The sequence below is a fragment of the Pipistrellus hanaki genome (assembly GCF_964339955.1).
Source record: "Pipistrellus hanaki genome assembly, chromosome: 12".
Taxonomy (NCBI): Eukaryota; Metazoa; Chordata; class Mammalia; order Chiroptera; family Vespertilionidae; genus Pipistrellus; species Pipistrellus hanaki.
In genome coordinates, this window is record NC_140514.1 from 38,573,467 (window position 1) to 38,594,856 (window position 21,390).

The 21,390-nt window shown below is 57.7% G+C and overlaps 1 protein-coding gene across 21 annotated transcripts in view; it reads left to right on the top strand.

Moving 5' to 3' along the window:
- Positions 1-21,390, top strand: part of DYSF (dysferlin) — a 192,137-nt gene that overhangs the window by 96,169 nt on the left and 74,578 nt on the right. For all 21 annotated transcript variants that reach the window (XM_084901152.1, XM_084901143.1, XM_084901159.1 and 18 more), the window contains 8 exons: positions 2,867-2,998; positions 3,084-3,250; positions 4,038-4,152; positions 4,404-4,509; positions 4,749-4,891; positions 6,212-6,385; positions 18,396-18,489; positions 19,040-19,117. In XM_084901152.1, coding sequence (XP_084757278.1) covers positions 2,867-2,998; positions 3,084-3,250; positions 4,038-4,152; positions 4,404-4,509; positions 4,749-4,891; positions 6,212-6,385; positions 18,396-18,489; positions 19,040-19,117 — 1,009 coding nt within the window. The remainder of the gene's footprint in view (positions 1-2,866; positions 2,999-3,083; positions 3,251-4,037; positions 4,153-4,403; positions 4,510-4,748; positions 4,892-6,211; positions 6,386-18,395; positions 18,490-19,039; positions 19,118-21,390) is intronic.

Sequence of the window (21,390 nt, forward strand, 5' to 3'; positions counted from 1 at the left end):
GAGAGGAGGGGTGGCCTTGGGGAGCCGGCGAACCCCTTCTCATTTCCTATTGGTTCCAGATGGCCCTGCTGGCATTATACACCACCCAGCTTTCACCTGCCCCTGCCCCTTGCCTCCTCCCAGCACACCGGGACCCACCCCCACCTCACCTCCTCCAAGTCACTGTTGGCTACGCTTAGCCTCACACCTCTGAGTGGTGGTTGGTCAGCTCCTTCCTGTATTGGCCAGTCATTCTTGTCCTGGCCTGGGGTGGGTGGGGAGGACAGGTTTCCGAGGCCCAGTGGGAGTGGCCAGGTGGCGGGGCTGGCTGGGATTCTGTGTGGCCTCAGACGGACTTCCTGGGCTCTCTGAACCGCTGGCCTGTAAAGGAAGGCCAGGCTGCCTGCTTCATAGGCTTTGAGAACGGAATTAGGTGGCCCAGGTCATGGGTCTTCCTGGAACTCGGTGGTCAGTGAATGCTAGTTTCTCTCCCCTCCCCTCCTCTCCCCTTTTCCTTGGGAGCTCCCTGGCTCCTGGGGAGAGGAGGCTCCGTGAGCACCATGAGTGGAGGTCGCCCCACAGTCAGGGATGAGCAGATGTCTGTCTGCACGTGGGGAACTGATACCTCAGATGAGAGGCAGTTTTGCCCGGAAAGAGGGTGGGATGCGGCGGGCCTCCCCTCCCACCTGCTCACTGGCCACCCAGGGCACGTTCCCCTTGCTGTCTTTGCTCTTACCCGAGCCAGCTCCTTGCCTGGTAGGACAGGAGGGACAGGAAGTCAAGGAGCTGCCGCATCTGAGTGGGGCTGCCCAGGGAAGGCTGTCTGGCTGCAGTGGAGGCAGGGTTGCGGGAGGAGGGCGCCTGGCGGACATGCTCCAGGCTCTGACCTCTCGGCCCCGCAGCCTCGGGGAAATGCAAACTGAAAAATTTCCCTGGTTCCAAGCAGAGGGGAAAAAAAAAAAAAAAAGATATAGAATTGTTTCTCGAAGTCTTCCCCACTGAGTTTATGAGCCCTGCCAGTAGCTCCTGAGCAAGCTCTACAAAAATGTTGGCAGCGAGCAGAGACCAAGAAAACATTGGTGTTTCTTAACTTAAACCAAAGTTGGAAAAAATGAGCACCAGCAGAGAGGGAGAGGAGCCCCAAACTAGACATTTCTTTATTTGCTGTTGCTATTTTGGGTCCGGCAGGCTGGCCCCGTCTGGGGGGAGGGCAGGGGGGAGGCTGGGGGTGGAGGGGGAAGGGGGGGTCAGGCATTCCTGCCATCTCCCTGGGGCTGGTGGTTTGGAGGGGAAAAGGCTGCTAACCACCCCAGGGAGAGGACAGCTGAAGAGAACAGTCACGGGGAGGTTTCCAAGGGGCTGCCACGTGGGGTCACGGGCTCCTCCAGGCTTCATTGAGGACGAACCAGAAGCAGAGAGGCTGGGGGAAGGGTGAGAGCGTCATTGCCTGGCGCCCCTTCCCCAGCCTCTGACCTGGCCGGGCTCCGTCTCCAGCACCCAGGCCTCCTCCATCGGGGAGACCTCTTACCCCGGCCTCTCTTCCTCTTCTCCACCCACACAAATGACTTTCTTGTCTCTTTCTGCTCCCTGTCAGAGGAGTTACTGCTCCAGGCTCAGGGACATGAAGCCCAGCGCACTGAGCGTTACTTCCTCTGAGGGACACTGTGATGTGTTTCTCTAAGGGGGAGGCACTTCTGTTCCTCAGGCCATATCTGACCCTGATTTCAATCCAACGGTGAAGGAGTTGGCGAGAATACATCTCCTGTGTTGGGACATGGTGGTTATCCCATTTTGGCAGAGCTTCTGAAAGGTTCAGGCTAAAGAGACCAACGAATAGTGGTTAACAAGGCTGATAAGATCTTGAAAGGGTAGAGTTATCAGATGATACACTCACATCCGGCCAAGAAACCCCTGAAAAACAAACAAACAAACAAACCCAACTGAAAACGAAGGGAGGGGCTTGAACCTCTTCACCTTCTAGACCTGGGTCATCCTATCTCCTTTAGAGACGGCCTAGAACTGCATTCTCCAATATGGTGGCCATATGTGCTGTTTAAATCTAAATTAATTAAGAGGAAATAAGCCCTGGCTGGCTGGCTCAGTTGGTTGGAGCATTGCCCCAGACACTAAAAGGTTGTGGGTTCAATTCCCAGTCAGGGCACATACCTGGGTTGTGGGTTTGATTCCTGAGTCTCTCACATCGACGCTCTTCTCTCTGTCTCTCGTTCTCTTTCCCTTTCTCTCAAAGCAATAAAAACACATATCCTTGGGTGAAAATTACATAAATGAAATAAAACTAAAAATTTAGTTCTTCATTCACGCTAGCTTCAGTTTAACTGGTCAGTTGCCACATGGGCTAGTGCAGTGGTTGGCAAACCTCGGCTCTCGAGCCACATTTGGCTCTTTGGCCCCTTGAATGTGTCTCTTCCACAAAATACCATGTGTGGGTGCGCACGTACAGTGCGATTGAAACTTCATGGCCCGTGCGCAGAAGTCGGTTTTCGGCTCTCAAAAGAAATTTTAATCATTGTGCTGTTGGTATTTGGCTCTGTTGACTGAGTTTGCCAACCACTGGGCTAGTGTCTACCATAATGGGCCATGTGGATAGAAGTCATTAACATTGTAAAAGCACATTCCATTGGATGGTACAGAAAGGAGGATGTGGCAGGAGAGGAGAGAATGGGGGGTGCTGGTCTTTGTAGAGAGCATGTAGGTGGGGGGAAGCTTTGATGGGAAAGCATCTTAGCAGGTGAGGAGAAGGCATTTGATAATCACACACATCTCTTCCAAGAAATTCTGATAAGTCCTTCGAAAGGGTACACACCTACTGGTATGCCCACTCCCAAGGGCCCCACTAGTTGGGTTTCTGTTCTTCTCTGGTGCCCAGTATCCAATGGAGGATGTGCCCAGAGTCCGGATGCCAGTGCAGATACGGGTGAAGCTCTGGTTCGGGCTCTCTGTGGATGAGAAGGAGTTCAACCAGTTTGCCGAGGGCAAGCTCTCCGTCTTCGCTGAAACTGTGAGTGCCCGCAACCCTCCCCACGCTCCCTCACCCCCTAAGCTGCCACCAGACCCCACTCACTTCTCTATTGCTTGCTCTCCAGTATGAGAACCAGACCAAGCTGGCCCTGGTGGGGAACTGGGGCACGACGGGCCTTACCTACCCCAAGTTTTCTGATGTCACGGGCAAGATCAAGCTCCCCAAGGACAGCTTCCGCCCCTCGGCCGGCTGGGCCTGGGCTGGGGATTGGTTCGTGTGTCCAGAGAAGACGTGAGTTGTGGGTAGGGAGGGCTTGGGGACCTCTCCGCCTCAACCTTTTTTTCTGAAAGGCCTTTTTCATTCCTCTGCCTACTCCCCCCACCTCTGCCCTGGCCGTAGGGACCTCCCCTCGAGCTCCCCAGAACTGGAGCTCGCTAGGCAGCGCTCCTCTCTGGAAGGCCTCTAACAACCGGAAGGCTCTTTATTAAATCAGCATTGGCCTCCATCGCCTTTGCATCTGACTTTGCTCCTGTTGGCTGCAGCCTTTCCTCCCAGACACCACAGAACGCCGCCTCCTCCTCATGCCGAGGCCCGATCTTCCTCGGTGTTCCTCAGAACAGCGCCATCCTTCTCACGGACACTGCTGTCTCTTTCCCCCTCTTTTCCAGCTTGGTTGACATTCAGCATCTGTTTCTTTTAAACGTTAAAAACATTGAAGTGTAGTTTGTATGACAGTTACGTAGTCAAATAGTAAGCCTACAGCGTGATGACACTTCCCATCGCTATAGTTACCTGTTGAGTTTCACTACCCCCAGGCGTAGTGTCTTCAGTGGGTCTTTCCTTTCCTTTCTTTTGTCCTTGGGGGCTATGTCTTCTTCTGCCCTTGAGTGTCTCTGGTCTCCCTGGTCTTCTTTCTCTTTCCCCCCATGATCCTGACCCCTCCTCACTCTCTCCCCTCTGCCTGTCTGATTGTGGGTTGGGGTGAGGCGGATGCAGGAAGGCGGGCCCAGGCCTGGGCTGCTCTGCTGGAGGCTGTGGGTGGATGGGGGTGGGGGCGCTGACTGTCCCCCGCCCACAGCCTGCTCTATGACACCGATGCGGGCCACCTGAGCTTCGTGGAGGAGGTGTTTGAGAACCAGACCCGGCTCCCTGGAGGCCAGTGGATCTACATGAGTGACAACTACACGGACGTGGTAAGGGGGTGCTCCAGGCAGGTGGGTTCTGCTTTCTTGGATCCTGTAAATGGGGGCCGGAGAGGGACCTGCAATCCAGAGGAGGGTGGGACCTTTTCTCTCTTGCTCCCACGTCCCCAGCCTCTGTGCTCTGGTTACCAGAGGGACAGTGTGAGGTCCGGCTTGAGTAGGACTCTACCAGAGTCACACCTGGGGCGTCTTTCCAGCCTCCCTGATCAAACCCTCATGCTTGCCTGTCCCTTGTTGCCCAGAACGGGGAGAAGGTGCTTCCCAAGGAGGACATCGAGTGCCCGCTGGGCTGGAAGTGGGAAGATGAGGAGTGGTCCACGGACCTCAATCGGGCCGTTGACGAGCAAGGTGGGTGGCACGTGGAACCCGGTGAGCCCCGCCCACCCTGGCGAGCTCACAAGGTGCTGATGGGGGCAGCTGAGAGCAGGGCGCCTTGGCCTGGGGACTTTCTGGGTTAGCCCTCCCTGCAAGCTACAGGCTGGGAGTCAGTGGCCGCTAGTGAATCTGTGAGCATGGCCCCAGTGAAGAGAGAGCTCTGGAGAGACGGAGAGTGGCTGGGCCGTGAGTGATGGGTGCCCCTCCCCCAGGCTGGGAGTACAGTATCACCATCCCCCCGGACCGGAAGCCGAGGCACTGGGTCCCTGCCGAGAAGATGTACTACACGCATCGGCGGCGGCGCTGGGTCCGCCTGCGCAGGCGGGACCTTAGCCAGATGGAGGCGCTGAAGAAGGTGAGCCCAGTGGGTGGTGGGTGGGAGGGAGGTCTCGGTGCGGGAAGGCAAGCTGGGAACAAACACACCCGGGTGTACAAAGGACATGCATGTATAAGGCACACGAGCTCACTCGAGATGCTCACGGATCACATTCAGCACATGCACACATCACACCCAGCACAAACACAGAAACCCACAGAGCATAAGCAGCACACACACAGATCACAATATTACACCTAACACATGTAATATCACACCCCCTCCCACACACACACACACAGATCACAGTCAGCACAGGCACATCCCACACCTAGCACACACAGTGTCGCACCCAGTGCTCACTCTGCGTATGCACACACCTGCTCCTGAGTCCCACAGATGCCCCTGTCTGCACAGCCTCAGAGACCGCCTCCCCCGGCCTCTGGTCTGTGTCCTTCCCTCCCAAGCACACATGGAACTGTACCCCAAGAACCGGGTCTCCCCAGCGCAGGAGTAGCTTTTGGCAGGACCCATGTCCCTTCCTCCCTTCGGGCACAGGGAAGCTAGAGACAGATGCCATGGGGCCCAGGGGAAGGCAAGGCTCTTGGGCAACAAGCTTCACGTGGTGCCGTGAAGGAGACAGACTTCCCTCTCTGTGAAGGGGCCCCGGGGACAGAGGTGCAGGCTCGCCAGGCAGTGTGCCTCCCTCCCTCCCTCCCTCCCCACCAGTGTCCCTCCTAGACAGGGCTGACGCTGGCCCCTAGGACAGGCTCTGGTCACTGAGCTCATGGCCCAGACCTGGGGCAGCCACAGGCCGCCCCTTATTGGGAGCCGGAGGGGAAGGGGTTTCCAGGCCCCCCTCCATGTCAGTAAAGGGGAGAGCGGGGGTCCCTCCATGGCTGACCGAGGCCCAGCGTCAGGGGAAGAAGAGCTGGGGCTGGGAACTGAGGTCTCCATTTTGCCTCTGCACGGTGGACCCCCGTCCATTTTATAAGCTGGGAGGTGAAGAAGAGAAAGGAAGTGACAAGACAATCTTGGATTCAGGAAATCCGCCCAGAAACAAACAAACAAAAACAAACAAACCTGAAGCTCAGTCATCCCTACTTCAGTCTACCTTCCTTTCTTGGGTGTAGGAGTATCTTCCCCTCCTGGTGTTCTGACCCAGGGTTCTTGTCACTGCAGAAGCTGCACAGAGGGTCCCCCCCTCCAGGCAGCCCTCCCAGGTTTTCCCATCGAGAGGGTGCTGGTGGGAGGTGGGAGGGGAATTGCGGAGGGCAGGAAGGGTGCCGCTGGAGCTGAGCCCAGCACTCCCTGCGGGCCCCCAGCGGCCTCTGAGCCGGCCCTGTCCTCCCCTCGCAGCATCGGCAGGCCGAGGCCCAGGGCGAGGGCTGGGAGTACGCCTCCCTCTTCGGCTGGAAGTTCCACATGGAGTACCGCAAGACGGACGCCTTCCGCCGCCGCCGCTGGCGCCGCCGCATGGAGCCGCTGGAGAAGACGGGGCCTGCAGCCGTGTTCGCCCTCGAGGGGGCCCTGGTATGTCCCCTGCCCACCAGGCCTGCGTCGGGTGAGGTGCAGCTGGGGTTCCCAGGAATGTTCAGGGCTGATGGAGAGGAGACAGGGGCCCTCAGGATAGAACTTTGGATGGAACAGCGACAGGTACTGTGGCTCCGGGTCCTCCGGGGCTACGTGTGGAGCAAGTGGACACAAATCTCAGTCTTTCTACCATAAAACGGCTCCTGTTTTGGCACCAGAAGACCTGCTGCTTCTGTGCAGAGTCAGGATGGAGCAGGGGAGAGGTCTCGGCCCCCTGATGGTCTGCCTTGTGCCTGCAGCCGAGGGGCCCGTTCTTCTAGGAGAGGCTGGCATGGGCTGGGCTGGGAGGCATTGGCCTAGCCCATGGGCGTAGCCAGAGAGGTCTAACGACCCCAGAATTCCTTGGTTGGACCTGAGTCTCCTGGGATAGGCCATTACACCCCTAGGAATTTTGGGAGAGATGTGCCTCCAAAACGGAGCCCTAGCCCAGCTGTCCTGCCCAGAGCACACTTTCTGGAGCCAGTGGAACGGGGTGTGTGTGTGTGTGTGTGTGTGTGAGCTCAGAGTTGTCCAGGGTCTGCATAATGTGTTCCCCCAAAGAGATGAGCAGGCCCTGCCAGGACAGTCTGAGTGGGTACATGTCCCGTTCCCTGCTCTGTTGGCCTGGGGGTTCCTGGACGTGGAGTGAGATGCCCAGGATGAGACACACCCCTTTGTGTGGCCGACTGGCCCGGAGCCTGGGTGAGGAACCAAGTGTTCTGATTGGCCATCCTGGGCCAGGCACTTCTTCTGTGGTTGCCAGCATTACCAGGTGGGGGACAGGAAAAGAAACCCCCAGACAGTGCTGGGCAAAGAGTGCAGATGGTGACCACGGACCCTATTCAGTGAGCAGCAGGAGCCAGAGTGGGCTGCCAAGAGGAATGTGCTGGTCAGAGCTGGGCATTAGGACAAGTAATGAAGGAGGCCTGGGGGCTGGTTGGAGGGAGAGCCTCCCATCAGGAGACCACCAGGAATCTGGGTTAGGGACCAGGACGCAGTGGCCTCGGGGGATGGGAGCTGTGGACCAGAGTGGAAGGGCAGTGGCAGGGCCTGGGGAGGAAAGGGTCAGACGGGCTCAGAGGCTCTGCTGGGTGCACAGTGGGGCGATTCCCATCGCCAGGCCACGGGGTGGGCGGGGTGGACCTTGGTGATGAGTTCACGGCTGGCCCTGGCAAGTCTGACACACGCGGTGAACTGCTGTGTGGGAAAGACGGATGTGGCGGCTGCCTGCCAGGCGGCCCAGGGCAGGGAGGCCGGGGGCGTGGGGCCTGAGGTGTTGGGCGGGAGGAGAGAGTGCACAGGCCAGAGGTGCAGGCTCTGGGGCTGCGGGAAGAAGAGCAATCCCAGTAAAGCTGTCTGAGTCTGACTTAGAGAAAGAACAGGCAGACAGCATGGATAGTGTTTAGGTGTGGCCGGCGTCGGGACAGGGCCATAGGCCCATTTGACAGAAGCTGTCTGACCACTCTGTACTTCAGTGAATAGAACCTCCACCTGCACCAATACACAAGCACGCGCGCACACACACACACACACACACACACAAATGTGTACACACCTGCACACACACTCACCTTCCAAGGCCAGCCTGGGCTCCTATCCCGGAGCTTGCTGTTCTTCATCCTGGGATGTACTGATGCCCCGCCTGGCACAGGGTAAAAGTCCAACCTGCAGGCAGGCGGTTTGGTTTCTTGGGTGCCAGGACCAGCTACTATCCTGGGCACTGGTCTTTGCCCACTGGCCACCGATGCCTGCGGATGCACCTGGCAGGAGCACCTGGTGGGTCACGGTGAAGGTTTACTTCCAATTCTACTTCCTTGTTATGGACTGGTTCTTTATCTCTTTAGTGACTCTGTCACCTCATCAGGAAAGTCACTGCAGCCTGGGGGTGCTGTAAGGATTAAGGACATGACGCATGTAAAGAGGTGCTTCTCAGCCCTTCGGAGTGTGGGAGCCACCCGGGGGTCTTGTTGAAATGCACTCTCTGCAGTCAGTGCCTGGGTGGGGTCCGAGAGCCTCCATTGCTAATAGCTTCCGGGTGATGCGCTGCTGCTGGTCCAAGGACCACCTTTGGGCATCGAGGATGTAACGTGCACAGAGCATCACGGAGGCGAGGGAGGTGGTCACATTGAGGCACCCTGAGAGAGGCAGGGCGTGTCCGTTCGTGGCTGCAGGTGTGTGTGGCCCGGGTCCTGGACTGGGAGGCAGGGAAAGAGGACCTGTTCTCCCTGCTCCTGGGAGGGAGAAATGTGTTCTTTGCTTCAGAGGGTCCCCTGATTGGATGGTGGAGGCCTGACCCCTGGGGAATGCCTCCCTGGTTAGGAAGGGAGACCCTCACATGTGACTGTGCATAAGCCCAGTAGAATTTGCACCTAGAGGTGCCGAATAAGAGTCATTCCAGAGTGACTTTTTGGAGGAGGACGTTGAGCTTGAAGGAGTTTAGGGAAGGCCTGTGTGCGGGTGGTGACCGGGTGGCCCTCCTGGTAACCTGACGTTGCTGGGTGTCTGGGCCCAAGGACCAGGCCTGTGGCGCCCCCTTGCCTAGTAGCACCCCTCCCCGGGCCCACGTGTTCCCCAGCAAGCTGGCCTCGCTTGCCAGCTCCCCTCCTGAAGACGTCTCGCTGGAAGGCAGGCTCTGTCTGCTCATTAGCGCGGGCAGCCTTTCCCTGAAGCCTTCCGCCGGGGCCAAGCCTGGCTCCCTCCACGGAGCAGGAGGCCCTGGCTCCGTCTGCTAATCGTCTGCTGTCTCCATCGTGAGCATTATTTTATTTTCGTATTATTCTTTTTCCAGCTAATATCCTGGCATTCCCAAAGACACCGGGTTTCATAATCTCCCTGGCGTTCCCAGGGAGCTGGGGAGCGGAGCACAAAGCTGCTATTATAGCGCGTTCCATCCAGCCTCCCTCTGCTGCCCCACACCCCTCACTGCCGCCACCGCGGGCTCCCACCCAGTCACCCCTCCTGACGCCACCGGCCTCTCTGGGAACTCTGGTGACGGCTGCCGGGATGAGCTCACAGAATCCGTCCTGTCGCTCTTGCCCTGGGCCTGCCCTCCACACACAAGGATTTTTCCAGAGCCCCGTCTCTGAGCTTGGCCCTGAGTGTCGGGAAGGGTTTTCTGAGATGCCTGATCCTGGGCAGGGAGGGAAGGAGATGGAGACTCGGCAATTTGTTCTCATAACAAATTGGGAGATTTAGAGCTGGAAGGAGCTTTCATGTTCGAAAGGCGCTCTCCACCTGGCTCTGGAGCAAAGTTGTGGGTGTGCACGTGTGTCTGATGTGTAATCACATGTTTGATGTATGTACACACAATATGCATGCAAATTGCATATATACGTGTGATACTACTGTGCAGGTGTGTGCAGTGTGTACGGTGTGTGCACGTGTGTGGCCTGTATGTACAATGAGCACAATCTAGGACCCGAAAGAGGGTAGGAAATACCAAATTCCATTTTGCCATGTACCAAAGACCAGGCTGAGAGCTTGATAAGCACTGTCTCATTCTGTTCTCACAGTGACCCCAGAAGGCTGGATTCTGTTATTAGGACCATTTTATAGTTGCAGAGACTGAGGTTCAGAACCACGTTGTCCAATATGGTAGCCACTAGCCAGCATATGTGATTATTGACATTTACATTTAAACTAACTAAAATAAGAAAATTCAGTTTCCCAGTCACACCAGCCCCATTTCCAGGACCCAGTAGCCACGCCTGGTCTGAGTCCCTCTTTGCCCCAGAAGAAACTGAGGCCTGAGAACAGGTCTGCCCAGGGGCGCAGCACGAGTCAATCTGGAACCAGGATAGTGGCTCTTCTGGCCTCTCTCTAGATCGTCCCACTCCTGTTCAGGCATGATGGCCCTGAGTGGGCTCTGAGGGAGGCTCTGGCATCTGGCTAGAGCCCTTGGGTGTGGGCATCACCCTCTTGTCTTGTAGTCAGGTCGCTTGGCCTCCCTGGAGCAGGGGGGAGCTGTACCAAGGCCCACCCAGGATGCCTCCAAGTAGGCTGGCAGAGGCCCGAGTCCTGGCCAGAAGTGGAGAGGACCTACAGAGTCAGGAATCAAGCCCCGGCCGGCCGGGGGGCAGAGAAGGGCTGCTGGGAGCCAGAAGTGCTAGGGAGGGGTCAGGGAGAGGCTGGTGCCAGAGGGAGTAATCTGAGATCTGAACTGGTGAAAAGGAGGAGAGATGTGGGTGGAGAGGGGAGGAGCTGTCTTCTGACCTGGATGGAACCCTGCTGTGCGCAGGGCACCTCCATACTGTGCCTATAGCGGCATTTAAAGCGAGGGCAGCACCTGGGAGGTGATAGGGGTTTGCCAAGGCCCGCGACAGGGTTTGCTCTTACTGAGAGGGGGCTCCCGGTGTCCATGGGTTCTGTTTATTGAATATGCAAATTGAGCACTTGTTCTGGGCTTGGCATTGTGCTAGCAGGGCAGCTTAAAGGCTGGCTGCCAGCCCTGTCAAGCAGAGCTCCCCCGCCCCTACTGCGCCCCCACATGGACAAACCTTTGGGTACTTCCTCTAACTGTGCACACTGGCTCAGTCTAACTCAGCATTGGGATATGATGTCTGTAGGGCTCAGCTATGTGTCTCTGTAGCCGGGACAAAGCGCCAGTGCGTGAATGTGTGCGTGTCACAGCGAATGATTTGCTGGTGCCCCGTTGTATGTCATTGTACATGCATGAGGTCTGCGCCCACCGTTCCCAGGGTGACCTTAGCATAAGGTGACCAGACGTCCAGCTTTTGGCGGGACAGTCCCGATTTTTAACAATTTGTTCCGCATCCTGCAGCATTTTAAAAAAGTCCTGATTTTTGGAAAGATAAATCGGGACTTTTTTAAAACGCCACGGGAGTGGGACAAATTGTTAAAAATTGGGACTGTCCCGCCAAAAGTGGGACGTCTGGTCACCTTACCTTAGCATTCACTATTTGAGCTGGGACACTATTAGGAACGATGGCAGAACTCAGGTAGGGCCATTCCTGGCAAACTGGGACAAACAGTGTCCTCATCACCGAGGCGTTCTGCCGTGGGAGAGAACCGTACCCTGCAGCCCCCACATGCGAAGTCGTGGAAACCCTGGAGGGACGCACGCACACATGCAGGCGGACACTCGCGCCAGCCCACACGTGGCATCGTGGGTTCTCCAGGTTTCCTGACTCCACTCCCGCTCCCCAGGGGCCGGCCGGGAGTTTTGCAAGGAGTTTAGCAGCTGCTTCCAAGCCTTGGCTCCAGCTGTGAATTAAATGGGGTTGCACCCTCAGCTGCTATTCCACTTAAGGTTGCGACCAGCCCCAAGGAGGAAGGGAGGTCCGTGTGCTCCCCTGTTCCCTCTTTTAAAGGGTTCTCCTCCTCGGGCCTGGCCGGCTGGCCTGTGTGGGGTTTCCCTAGAAACCGAGACCGGGACAGCCAGGGCAGTGACGTGCGCTCTGGATTGTCTCTCCCCCCCCTCCCCCCCCAGGCCTTGCCTTGGCACTTGGCTCTCTCCTGCCCCAGAACCCTGCTCAGGTCCTGAGTTCTGTGAGGAAGCAGGATGTGCTCTCTGGCCCTTTATGGACACGCTTGCCAGCTGTTCGAGAGCACATCGCCCTCTTCCCTGTTCCCATATTATCCCACTTAACCCTCCCAGCGATCCCAAGAGATGGGTTTTAGTAGTAGTCCCGTTTTACAGGTGTGTAAACTGAGGCACAGAGAAGACAAATAACACTCTAGCTGTTTTCCGACGTGAGTATTGTGAACAGCCTTGTGGACAGCGACGGGGCTATGCCGTTGGTAGCACTCTGCCCTACAGCACGGTGCTGCTGTGTGGTGTCCCAGCACAGGCCACAGTGAGGAAGCGGTCCTGGCGGGTCACCTAAGGCTGTGCGGGTCTTTTTCTCCAGAAAAGAAGCCCGGCAACAAATCCAGCCTGGTTGGTAGCACTTGCTGATTCCCATGGGGTAAATATTTCTGCCGTGGCCCATTTCATGCCAGCGGTGTGACACCATGCAGGTGGATACGGGAAGGCGTGGGCAGGAGGAGCCCAGGACACTATAGACCCTATAGATATACTAAACACAACCTCAGGAGCAGGACGACAGTAAAAAGTAGTAAAATAAGTAGGAGGTAATGAGTTTGAGCATTTATCACCTTTGTTTTTTGCAATGAATTTCTGTAGTTACACAGTTACAGGATTTGGCTTTTACAAAGGGCCGCGTTTAACAACCGCCTCGCAAAAAAATGGCTGAGAATTTAACGATCTGTTCTCATGAGCCTCCACGAGTGGGCCCCAGCCCCTGCTGCTCCGGGGGTGGGGTGGGTGCTGATCCCGTTTACATAAGAGAGGAGACGGCGCCTTCAGTAGTAGCTCCCTTCCCAGCAGCTCTGTCACCTGCTCTTTGGGTCCATCGTGCCTAGGAATGGAGTTCTCCCCACACAGCGGGGAGGGCAGCTGACCTCCCCACCCCCCGCCATGTCCATCTGCTTGACTGTGCTAGGGCAGGGGGTACCCTGGTCGCCCAGGATACCTCCAAGGCTCTGTGGTCTCTTTCCTGGCCACTGTGCGTGTGACTGTGTCTCTGTCCCCTGCCTGCTCAGCCCCGGGAATCCCACTGCGAAGCCCGAGTCTTCTTGCTCTGCCCCAGCTGGCCCCCTCCTGCCTCTGCTCTATAGATGCTGGCCCAACCTGTAGGCCTGTGTGGGGCAATGGGCCATGACCAGAAGGAGGAGGTGTGTATGTGACAGACAGCGTGTGGCGCAAGGGAATCTCAGACACGCGCGAGAGGTCTCACGCGGCTCTGCGGGTCCAGTTCAGGCCAGCCGAGGAGTCCCCTGCATGGAGACTGCTTGTTTCCGTAGGACCTGTGTGGTGGCCACACTGAGGTCCTGGGGCAGAACCATCTGCAGGCTGAGGTGGGCTGGGCCTCTGGCTCTGGGGACCCCGGGAGGAGCCCCTGGCCTCTGGGAGGGAGCGTGTTCCTTACTATTCTGAGCTCAGGCTGTCCCGGGAGCCCTGGCTGCCAGCTGGGCAGCAGCAGTTGGAGGCCACCCAGTCCCCTGGGCGAGCGGCAGGATCCCTTACACGGCAAGCCCCAAGACGGAGTTGGTGGCCGCAGACCGTGCGGCTGCCAGCCCCGGCCCCAGCCCGGGAGTCTCGTTGCCATGAGCTATGGCGGCAGGAATGTGACTGTGGGAAACCCAATGCCCTGGGCCTGGCCCTGGGGCGGAGGAGAGGGTGCGTGTGCCATGGGAGTGAAGGTCGCCGGGTGGAAAAGGAGCATCAGCCGTCCCTGCAGCCTGGCTCTGCCTGGGCTCCAAGAGAGAGCAGAGGCAGCCAGCCCTCCCTCTGCTGGCTGTGCCCCCCTCCCTGCCCCAGCTCACCCCTCTAGCCAGCCTTCCCCTGAGCTCACGGGTGGCCTCTGGCACGCGGCTGCCCTCCCTGTCCCAGCACCCTTCTCACCCTTCTTCGTGCCCTTCCCCAGGGAGACTTCCTGAATGGGACCTCCCAAGGGCCCACGTCGGTCTTTTCACCCCCCAGATGGCCCACCTGGGGTGCAGTGATGCACATCCCTTGTCCTTCCTGTATGGTGTCAGTCCCCGAGCCTCCCGAGGGTGGGAGGGTGCTGTCCAGTGCATACTTTTCTGTCCCTTCCCCTGGGACCGTAGGCCTGGGCACTCCTGGCTTAGGGTGAGGAATGCTGGGATTCATGTGGTAAGTCTTCCGTGGACACACTTACCCAGTGCCAGACGCTGGGCTGGGTGCAGGGAGAGGGGAGTGTGCACGGAGGGATGGAGGCAGGAGAGAAGCTAGGAGAGGCTGGGCAGGGGACGCTGATGCAGGCAAGGCAGTCAAGGAGGTGCCTAGGCCTGAGTGATGACTGAGCTGAAGGAAGAGCTCAAGTTAGCTCATCAGGGAGGACGTTCCAAGGTGAGAGACCAGCCCGTGCAAAGGTCCCGTGGGAGAGGGAAGGTGGTGGATTCCAAAATTACAGAAAGCTGAAGGGCAGACAGTAAGGAGGGGAGGGTATTATTTAACATGAGACTGGAGAGAGGAAGGAGTTAAACGGACACCCTTAGCACCCTTTTCTGAGTGCCAGGTCCCTGCCAAGGGCCGTGGGTGCATCTTATTTAATAGTCCCCAGTGGTTCTCAGCTGGGGGACATGTCTATTGCCCACCCCCCTCCCCCGGGGACATTAGACAATGTCTGGTGAGGGGTGGGGGATGCTACGGACATCTACTGGGTAGAGGCCCTGGGTTCTGCTAAACATTCAACAACCCATAGCACAGCCCCAACAAGTAACGACTTGGCCCCAAATACCCACAGTGCCAAGGCTGGAGATACCGCATTTTTATAGTCCTCCCACTGGGAGGACTTTACAATGAGGAACCTGAGTTTTAGGAACTGAGCTTCCCTGAGGCACGCCAGCTCCCCTTCCCTGACCCACACGGTGTGCTCCAGGCGAGTTCCCGACTCCCGGAGGCTCAGTTCGAGGCCATGGCTGGGTTGGGAGGGCGAGCCGGCCTCCCCTGTGCTCCTGGGATCTGAGTGGATGGGTGGAGAGCTCAGGTGCCCCTGGGAGGGTCAGAGCCTGAAAGACTTTGGCCGTCTCCGAGGGTGGGATTCTGCCCTGGGTGGGGACCAGGGCGGCTGCAGGGCCCTGGTTAGTGGGGGCCTTGCAGCTCACCTCCTGTTCTCCCTGCTTCCTCCCAGCACGCGCCCTCTGTCTCTGTGAGCTAGGGGGAGGACGAAGGAGGCGGCAGGGCCACACGTGGGTGGCAGATGGGGGCGGGGGGCGAGCTGGGGATGGAAGCAGGCCTGTGGAGAGGCAGGACGGGGTGGTGGTCAGGGGCCTTGGCCGAGGGCCCCTCCTCTGGGGCCGGGACAGGTGGAGGACCCCTAGCTGTGTGAGGGGCGTTCCTGGGGGAAGCACTGGCTGCTCCCTCTGAAGAATGGTCCTTCTCAGGGCCAGAGGTACCTGGCCTGGCCTGGCCTTTGTGGAAATCCCAGGGAGGGGGCCACCCTTTTTGATCGCAGGCGGTGGCCCTGCCCTTGGACGGAGCCCCAGAAAGGGCTGCCAAAGCCCCAGACAGAAGCCTGGGTGGGAGCGGTGCTGATGGAGGCGGCTGGGGGAGGCCCTCTAGAGGAGGTGTGAGGTGAGTGGGGATGTGCACTGGCAGTGATCCGCGAGCAGGGAGGTCCCTGCAGGCACCTGGAGGGAGAGGGGAATTCTGGGGCTGCGTACGGCAGAGCGGCCTCGCTCCTTACGCCTGCCCCGGCTACCTACGTTTGGAGAGGAGGGGGCACACGTGTGGTGCCAGGCTAAGGCAAAGGGGCTATAGAGTCCTGGACCTTCAATCCCACCCCAAGCAGAACCTCTCCCCCGCCTCCCTCCCCTAAAGTGCACCGAGCTGCGTGTGCTATGCGTTGTTGCACCCGGGGGCTGGCCAAGAGGTTTCCAGCGTCCTGATCTGCTTTCCTTGGCGTGCCTGCACCTCACGCCTGGGGTGGCCTGTGGGGCCCCCAGGTCCAGCCTATGTGCAGCCTCACAGACCCCGAAACTGGGAACGGTGAGCTGTTGGCCTTGGTGCATGCTCTGGCGGGATGCCAGCACACAGCCAGGCCAGACGTCTCGCCTCGTGGGAATGCAGGAGGCTTGGGGGGCCACACCTGCCTGGGAGGGAGGATCCAGGCTTGCTGGCCTTTGGGTCTCTCTGAAGTAGCCTCCCCTGTCTGTAGTATGATACCTTCCCTCTTATTCTGCTCCCGTGTATGTGGTGTGTGTGTGTGTGTGTGTGTGTGTGTGTGTAGAGACTGAGAGCTGTCGCTCCTGAGGTGTCCACTTTTCCAGCTCCCCTGTCTGTAGTATGATACCTTCCCTCTTATCCTGCTCCCATGTATGTGGTGTGTGTATGTGGTGTGTGTGTGTGTGTGTGTGTGTGTGTGTGTGTGTGTAGAGACTGAGGGCTGTCGCTCCTGATGTGTCCACTTTTCCAGCTCCCGGAATAATGTGGAACAACTATGGGATGCGTGAATACCACCCCTAAGCACGATTGCTAACTCCATCATTTATGCTTACCTCCCTATGAGCTAACTCACCATTTATGACTTAATCCCCCCTGTCCTGACTGTGCCCCATTTCTCTCATAACAGCAAACACTTATTGAGCATTTATTATGTGCCACGTGGTATGCTAAGAACATGTAATTTTTCTCCTTAGTAGTCACAGCAGCCCTGAGACAGATACTGTGGGATTTTCCCAAATTTACAGAGACTGGTTCGGAGAGGTTAAGCAACCTGCCCAAAGTCACACAGCCAGTGACTGGCAGGGCCAGAATTGGAACCCAAGTAACCTGGTTCTGGAGCTTGTGTTAAAGTTGTGGCCAAAAGAAAGGGGGTCACTTCTTCTCGCTGTCAGAGAGGGGGTGTCCTGTGGTGGGCGCGAGAGCCTGCCCAGGTGTAGCAGGACCTCGGTGTGCCCGGGGAGAGCCGATGAACACGTTTACCCAGTGTGTGTATGGGCCCTTTCAGGATGGAGCAGAGGAAGACGGACCTACCTTTTGGGTGCATTTCTTTGTTGACCCCGAGTGACCAGGACAGGACTGGGAGGATCAATGGCTCTCCTGGCTAGGGAACAGCATGAGCTTAGGATGGGAGCAGACAGGAGCCTGGACCATCTTTGAGGAGCGTGGCCAGCCTGAAACTGAGGTCTGGGATTGAGGGAAATAAGCCCTGGTGTTAGAGGGAAAGAGGGGCCGGGTCATTGGGTCTGACCAGGACCATTTGGTAGTGAGAGCCACTGAAAGACTGGGGCTGGGGAGCCGGTGGTGACTGTGGTGACGCTGTGCTGGCTCTGCATGTGGGCAGATGGGAAGTGGGAGGGCCAGTGTCCAGAGAGGCTTCTTGGGCAGGGGTCTGGGCTGGGGCCGGAGGGTGGGCGTGGTTTGGAGAGAGAGTGGCCCTGTGCTTTGTATCTGGAGGCACTGGGGATGGGTAGCTCCAGGGCCCGCTGGGGGAGGCTGGGATTCTTGGGAAATGTTTGCAGTTGAGGATCCTGGCTGCCCAGGAGAACAGCTCTGGGAAGTGGCCATTCTGGGTGGGCTTGGCGGTAGGAGGGTGTGTGTGTGTGTGTGTGTGAACAGGCCATCCACAGGGAACCAGGGTTTCCTTTCAAGGGTATGTGTGCTTGTATGCTAGGAAGAGGGACTGGGTAAGGAACAGGTATGGAAGAGGGGAGAGGGACTTGGTGGACCTGATGTCATAGAAAGCCCAGGCTGGGAGGCTGGGCTGGCTGTGAGTAGAGCATTCCCTATAGGCCTTGGTCTCTATTGGGTCACCAAGCCACCCAAGCTACACAGAACCCCCATGAGTGGCGACAGTGTGGCAGAGGTGGCAATGGGTCATCCCTGAATCAGGAGGTAGACAAGGAGTCCAGAGGAGGTGGTTGATATCCCAGTGGTTAGACCCCAGTGCTAATGAGGACAATGGGGAAGGGGAATGACCATATAGTGTTAAGCATGGACTGGTTTCTGAGCCTCAGTGTAGACCTGCACTGCCTCCTGATCTTGTCCCTGTTTTCTGCCTCAGCCTGAGCCCAGGAACCCAGGCTCAGGGGTGGAGAGATGCTAGACTGAGCCTCTAGACTTTGCCTCTTCTTAACTCATCCCGGTGGGCAGATCAGTACTGGCTTTCCCCCACAGATACTAGTCAAGTCCCACCTTTTATCAAACTCCAACGTCATAGACTGGAATAACTCAAACTTCCATTCTGACTTGTCTGGTCTCCATGAGTGAGGGAGAAACATTTCCCTGTGGACATGACATTGTGGGCTGAAGGAGAGGACGAGCTACCCTACGGTGAAGTTAGAGGCTGGTGGGCCAGCTCTCAGCAGCCGAGGAGTGTTGTCCAGAGGTCTCCTGACCCGGCAACCGGGCTCTCTGGGTCAGCCTCCCTGTCACCCTCAGGCGTGGGGTCAGAATCTGTCCTGACCGGCTCTGTGTCTCCAGGGCGGTGTGGTGGATGACAGGAGTGAGGATTCCACGTCCATCTCCACCTTGAGCTTTGGAGTGAACAGACCCACGATTTCCTGCATCTTCGACTGTAAGTGGTGCTTCCTGGTGTCTACGGGGTGATGTTGTTAGGTGTGTGATCTTTTGTTTCTGTTTGAATGGGGCTATATGTTCAGGTGTGTATGTGGGGCTGTGGAGAATGGAGTCTGTTCTTTTGTGAGTCAGTGTCTTCTGGTGTGTGTGTGTGTGTGTGTGTGTGTGTGTGTGTATGTGTGTGCCTGCACACACACATGCCTGTCTATGTATGGTGTGTCACTCTAAGCTTCAAATCAGGCATTAAAGATCTGGTGCATTCTGGCCTCTCCTGTCGTTCATTTAGCTTCCCTCCCTTCTCTTCTTCCTCTGTCCCCTCTCTCCAACTCTCGCCAGGCCCAAGAATACAGCACTCAGGTGTCTACTTCTGAGCTGTGGTCTTTTCTGACTGTGAGTGGCTCACTTCTGCAGAATGTGACATGGGCCATTTCTATCGTTCAGCCCCTGTGCCTGCCCTTCCCAGAGACAGACACCACCTTTTCCTTTAGCCCCAGCTCTCAGCCACTTCCAGCCCCTCACGTGGCACCTCTGTTTCTTCCCTGGTGCAGACGGAAACCGCTACCATCTGCGCTGCTACATGTACCAGGCCCGGGACCTGCCTGCGATGGACAAGGACTCTTTCTCTGGTAGGTGGGGGGAGGGAGGAGAGCCAGGGAACAGAGCTGAGAGCTGGGAACCCAGCCATGGGGCCTTCGGATCACGGGGCCCAGGCCCAGGGCTTCCCCTGGAGGTGGGAGTGGTGCTTGTGAGTTTGTGGAGGTGGCTGTTGTTGCCAGGTCACTGTGACATCCTAGTTGTCAGGTGGCTGGCTTGACCCCTCTTAGGTTTTGGCTTTACTGACCACCCCGTCCTAAAAGCTCCTCTGGCCCAGACCCCCAGGGTGCCCTCTCTCTGGGGTCTCCTGTAGCTGCCTCCTGCTCTACCTGCTCCTACCCCGGTGCTTCTCTGCCTTCTGAGCCTGGCGTTCCCAAGAGCGTATCTGTGTCCTCTTCTCTGGGCACTGGGCCCTCCTCCCAGCTTCAGTGACCCCTCCTGTCAGGGAAGCTTCTAGGTCTTCAGTTCCCAGAAGCCCCTCATGTCCGGCCACATCCTGGTCTCTCCCCCCGGATGCCTCAGAGGCACCTCAGTTCATCCTGTCCAAACTGAACTTCCTGTGACATTCCAGCCCCGCCCCCCACCCCAGGCTTTCTGTGCATTTGCTGCCTGGGTCCTGGTGTCCCCTCAGCATGGACACAGACCGTCACCCCGTCCTGTTGATTCTGGCTCCTGAAACGTCCTCGAATATGTCCCTGGAAACTGGCCTTGCCTCTTCGTATCTGGACACGTTGGTCATCTCCTGACCTCCCTGCTTCCTTCTGCACTGCCCCAGGAGGCGATCTGGTCATGTCACTCCCCCGATTTCAAATGTAGACACTGACAGATACATCCTCTGCTCGGCAGCCTGGCAGACAACTCTTTTGTGATCTGACTGCATGGACCTTGCCAGTTTCAGTTTTCCCGGACTGCCCTCTATCCACTCACTCTGGCCCCACCGACTTTTGCCATCTTTCAAGCCTTTGTACTCAGTGTTCTCTCTCCCTAGAATGCAATCCCTCCCTCTTGTTAACCCAGCGAACTCCTACTCATCCTTCACGACCCAGCCCAGATGCCCTCTGACTCTTTCCAAAGCTGAAATGGCTGTTCCTTTCTGACCATCCAGCACCGCTCTCAGAGCCCTGGCCCACTGCATAGGCGAATTGCTGTCTATCTATCTGGGTCACATGCTTCCCAGGATGGCTGTGAGCTCCCCCAGGGAGAGGCCTTGAGCCTGCAGCACTTCCTGTCCGAAGAACGGACACTGAATGATGTGCTCACTATGAGCCCAGGTGCTTCACTGACATGATGTCACGTCACCCTTAGAACTCCGTGTGAAGTAGATGTTTAACACTCTGTTTTATAGATGAAGAAACAGAGACTCAGGTGGCTTAAGTAATTTCTTGAGTTACCTATCTATCACTCTCCAAATGCTGGAGTAGCACGGAGCTCTGCTTTGGGAATGATTTGTTCACAGAAGGGCCCTGCAGCTTAGAGCCATGTGCCCGTCCTCCTTCCCAGCCCCACCCCTGCCCCTGCCCCTGCCCCTGCCCCTGCCCCTGCCCCTGCCCCACGTGGGACCTCTCAGGTTCCTCCTTCCAGCAGCTGTGCCCCCGCATCCCCTCCTCTCAGGGACTTGTTCTCCAGCCCCGGGCAGCCAGGCTCAGGGCAGATAGAGCAATTTCTCCTCTGTGGTTTGGGTCCTGGGCCCTGGGTCCCGAGAGTGCCCTCTGCAAAGCATAGGCGAAGCCAGCGGGCAGGGAGAGCAGGCCAAGGGCGGGCAGCTGCAGCTCTGGGGAACCTGTGCCAGGAGGCTTTCCGACACTTAGGACATGCCCTGGGGTAAAAAGAAGTGGACTAGCTCACAACCTTGTTTCCTCTTCTTTTGGAGAGGAGAGGGGAGGTGGGGGTGCAGGTGGCAGGGTTGTATGAGGCGGGCGGTGGGATGGGGCCCAGCGGGGAGGCCCTGGTCCTTTGTGGGTTGGGCCAGTGGGGACCCTGCAGGGAGGGGACTCCTCCATGGAGCCTGTGCTAGGAGTCAGTGTGCCCCTCTGGATGGCAGGCAGGCAGGCAGGCGGGCAGGCGGGCAGGCGGGCAGGCGGGCAGGCGGGCCACGTCAGCCTGGGACCGGCCTGCAGAGACGTCACACTTTCCACCCTGGCCCCACCCCCTCCCCCAAGTAAACATCCCTTGAGCGTTGAGGGCACTGCCCAGGGCTTCCTCAGAGGCCACTGGCTTCTGAATGAAAGGCCTGATTGAGCAGCTGCTGGAAAGGAAAACAGCAGCCAACACGGGTGAACCTATAAAACCCAGAGTGTTTATTTTC